The sequence below is a fragment of the Sinocyclocheilus anshuiensis genome, unplaced genomic scaffold (assembly GCF_001515605.1).
Source record: "Sinocyclocheilus anshuiensis isolate Anshui unplaced genomic scaffold, SAMN03320099.WGS_v1.1 scaffold735, whole genome shotgun sequence".
Taxonomy (NCBI): Eukaryota; Metazoa; Chordata; class Actinopteri; order Cypriniformes; family Cyprinidae; genus Sinocyclocheilus; species Sinocyclocheilus anshuiensis.
In genome coordinates, this window is record NW_015548245.1 from 1946956 (window position 1) to 1951289 (window position 4334).

Genomic DNA, 4334 nt, shown 5'->3' on the forward strand with positions numbered 1-4334 from the left:
GTTGAGGGAGGGATAAGACTTTACTCTTTGGCTTGGGATCTGAACGCTTTGGTTATGCAAGAAATAGGAATACTACGATTGCTTGTTAGAATTTATACTAGCAAAACTATTAGTATTTACATTTACATCAAGCAAAGAAATGTACAACAACCTGAGCAATTCATTCTTCAATAGCTTGAAGAATTACCATAGAAAGTTAAAAAATTGCAGTAATTGCATTAACTATTGAGAATAGTTTGGGGTTGGTACGATTTTTTTATGTTTTGAAAGAAGTCTCTTTTGTTTGATCAAAAAATACTGTAAAAACAGTAATATTGGGAAATTATCACAATTTAAAATAACTAGTTTCTATTTGAATATATTTTGAAATGTAATTTATTCCTGGGATGCAAAGCTGAATTTTCAGCATCTTTACTCCAGTCTTCAGTAACACGTGATGCTTTAGAAATTATTCTAATATGCTTATTTGCTGCTCAAGAAACATTTCTCATTATTATAATCAATGCTGAAAACAGTTATTATATTTTATATATATTTATATATATATTTTATTATAACAGTTATAATATTTTTTGTGGAAATGGTGATATTTTTTTTTAGGATTATTTAAAGAATAGGATAAAACAGTTTTATTTTAAATAGACATCTTTGATAACATAAACATCTGTTAAAACTTTCCTTTCAAATACACCTCCTTTCAATAGAAATTAGGCTCATGTTATTTAAAATAACGTTTGTTTGTTTATATTTTGTTCTAATTTTCTAGTGCTATTCATCAAATGATGGAGAAGAGCATTATATCCAAGAACTTGTAATAAGCCACTTTTTGACTTTGACAGAACATATATATATATATATATAGACAGACACATATAACTTGTATTTTTATTTATATTTTCATTTTTGTACTTTTAATATTACTTTTATTTTTTCTATAAGTAGAGTACCAAGATGTGTTATTTTTAGATGTTTCTTGAGGGAACATTTGGATAAAGTTTAAAACTATAGTTTTTATTAAAACTATAATAAAAAACTTTGCTTAACACAGAGTTGCCATTGTTATCCTTAAATTAATTTATGTTCATACACATCATTATGTTTTAATATGTTAAAACTATATTATTTTACATTATATTATATGTAAATATGTATTTTATATGTATTATAATACACAATAATATAATATAATAAACAGTAGTAAAACTACTAACAGATATCTAGTTTATTAGTTAAAAAATTCTAATTAGCTTCAAAGATTTTATGCTAGTAACTGTTTGAAATTTTGCAAGCCCATTTATTATTTAATCCTCAAAAGCGCTCACTATAACAACATTGTCCCTTGTGAACCCGACTGTTTCACGATGGACTGATAACAAATCCTGCATGCCCTTAGTCCTGGAAGTTGTTTAAGGTAGCCAATCAGATTAGAGCTTGCCAAAGCGAGAAAACGCTTTCTGGTTTTGTGCCCAACATCTTTAGATGTGATGATTTTACAGCTTCTTTAGAACAGTGTATATTAAAGAAGAAAAAAAAACTGAATACAAATAAATTGAAATGTAAATATGAATAGGGAGAGATGCATAATTAAGAAAGACTACGATACTTAACAGTAGAGCCAGAGCCTCAAAAAAAGGCAGAACACTAAATGTATTAGAGATGAACTAGAGAGAGAGAGAGAGAGAGAGAGAGAGAGAGAGAGAGAGAGAGAGAGGTGTCTCACAAGTATCTAACAGATTCTCATCATGCGATTCATTGACTGAGACAGGCTGAGGAAACTTTTAATTGTCTTGCCTCGGGCTACCACAGACGCTGAATGAAAGGAAAAGGGGAGAAAAGTGATGGGAAAAAAATAAAAGGAAAAGCTCTCTGAGGAGCAAAAAGGTCGAAGCGTTTCTTTTGGAAAGACACAAAGCCTATTTCTGAGAAGTCAAAGATGCTTGCTTTGGGAAATCTAACAAGTTCAAGAAGTTTAGAAACAACTGAACTTTCCGTCAGTTTCATGTGCTACTGAAAACCAAACTTCAATATTTATTTAGCCAGAAAAGAAATAAAAAAATAGAAATAAAAAAGTTATTAAATCTCTTAAGTTTATCTCTAGGGTGAGCATAATTTATCATGAACTTACAAATTGTAATACTTAAATTTTTTTTCCCCTGTAGAGATTACACTCACAAAGACCAATTTCTAGCCGATGAAATAAACTTGAGCATAACTACACAAATCTCTATTACTTTTTGTAATATGTTATTAATCAAAGTTTAGCATTAGGTATCATAAACTAACAAAGTGGAATACGTTTACATAATTTATTATTCTAGGTTAACGTAAATTTCTACATATGATTACATTTTTAACATTTCAAGCTGTTATTAAATTAAATAATATAATAATTGTGAGTAATCATAATAATAATCACTCACAAAGAAGCCAGTATTTTAAATCTGAGCATTTCCACAACATTTTATGGGGTTTATTAATTTTCATAACTTTCGCAGTCATTCATAATTAGAACAAGGATAAAAAAAACAATATTAATCCATTTGAAGAAACTGCACTCACAAAGAGCAACTCCTAGCCAATGAAATCATTTAGCCTAAACTTCAGGGTAACTAGATAATTTTGCATCACTTTTTATTAACTAGGATTAAATATCATGAACTAAGAAAAACCAGTACTTCAACAGCATTCATTAATTTAGGTTTATGTAAATTTGTACATATAATATTAAATTATTAACATTTCAAGTTGCATAGACTAATATTAATGTATTATGAACAAATGAAGGATGCAAAGTATATTTATATTTATATAATTAACGGGAACAATCACTAAATGCTAACTCATGTTCATGAATTGAAACCTATTGTAAAGTATTACATTAAACTATAGCACCTATGTCTCTAAACTCGGTTTCTAATTATGTTGAGTTAGTTAGCCACACCCACAGTGACTTCTCATTGGTTAAATTACTTTTGGTTACTGTAATTTTGTGACTGGAGGAAGATGTATCACCTCGCACAGGAGCAGGTCGGTGATATGGAAGACCATGCAGAGAGGGAACTTGGCGGTAAACAGTGTTAAGAACCACTGGGACGCATACATATGGGCCTCCAGGTTCAGGTCCTGGAAGTGAGACCACAGGTCAGGCAACTGCTCCTGGAACGAGGGAGGAGGAGAGAAACAGGAACATTAGTGCAAGGGAAAGAAATATGCATTATAACTTGTTTTATTATCTGTTAGGGTTATTCAGATGACATTGTATTTATTTTTTGGAAGCAGAAGTGAAGGAACTTGAGCAGGAAGTATTTCCAAACAAAAAGAACAATAGACTACTGACCCTTTTCTTTCCACAAGCTTTCAAACCATTTCTATTGGAACTGTAAGACTACTGGACTACAGCACAGGGTCAAGAGTGCAGTTATAAAGCACATTACACAAACAATAGCTAATAGTTCAATGACCTACGAGTGTTTTGATCTCCTTGAGTTTGAGTATTTGTGCTGCTGAGTTCATAAGAATGGGCTTGTTTTATGTGTTTAAACCAGAGGTAATGAGGAGTATCAATAAGAGAAATGTTCAGTGCTTTGCTGAGGCAATGCAGAAATAACAATGATGAAGTAAAAGTTTCTTCAACACTGCACTGGGAAAACCCAAAACTGAGAAAGCACTTCTTTTCTTGCCTAAGATACACTTAATCACTATTAATCTAGTCAAATTTGTGGACTTCACAAAAATCACTTTTGAATCAAAATAAAACTTGTCAATTTGCTGTCAACCTAAAGGTTCACACCTCTATAGCCCAGGGGGAACCCTCCCCCCCAAAAATCAAATAAATAAATAATAATAAAAATGAATAAATACAAATAAATAAAATGATTAAAAATACATAATTAAATGAAAATAAATTAAATTAAATATAAAATAATACATCGCCCCTCTTTAATAAGCTACACAATTCAAGGAAATGTCTATAACAAGTATGGCGCAGGACAAATGACATGCAAAGTTAGAGGTTTAAAACTAAGCATGAGAAAAAGCAATAGTGATGCTTGCCTCAAAAAGAGGAGTTACACTATGTATTCAGAGACCAGGCAGAGAATAAATCAAAGAGGTAACTGATATCTACACAGGCACATCTTAAATTAGCATCTCAAAAGACCCGGAGCTCAAGAGTAAATCTTTTTCTGGGGTAGATTGCATTGTTAGATTGGAGAGGTGGGAGAGTTGGGTTAACACATGCAAAGTAAATGACGACTGAGGAAGAGACGGGAATTCTGAGAGTGCCGTATGCAGGGCTGGACTGGGACAAAAAAAATCGGCCTTGGCATTTTTTG

The 4334-nt window shown here is 31.4% G+C and overlaps 1 protein-coding gene across 1 annotated transcript in view; it reads right to left on the reverse strand.

Moving 5' to 3' along the window:
• LOC107655181 (rab GTPase-activating protein 1-like) overlaps nucleotides 1-4334 on the reverse strand; it is an 80866-nt gene that overhangs the window by 20638 nt on the left and 55894 nt on the right. The window contains exon 8 of the mRNA XM_016442603.1: nucleotides 3013-3156. Coding sequence (XP_016298089.1) covers nucleotides 3013-3156 — 144 coding nt within the window. The remainder of the gene's footprint in view (nucleotides 1-3012; nucleotides 3157-4334) is intronic.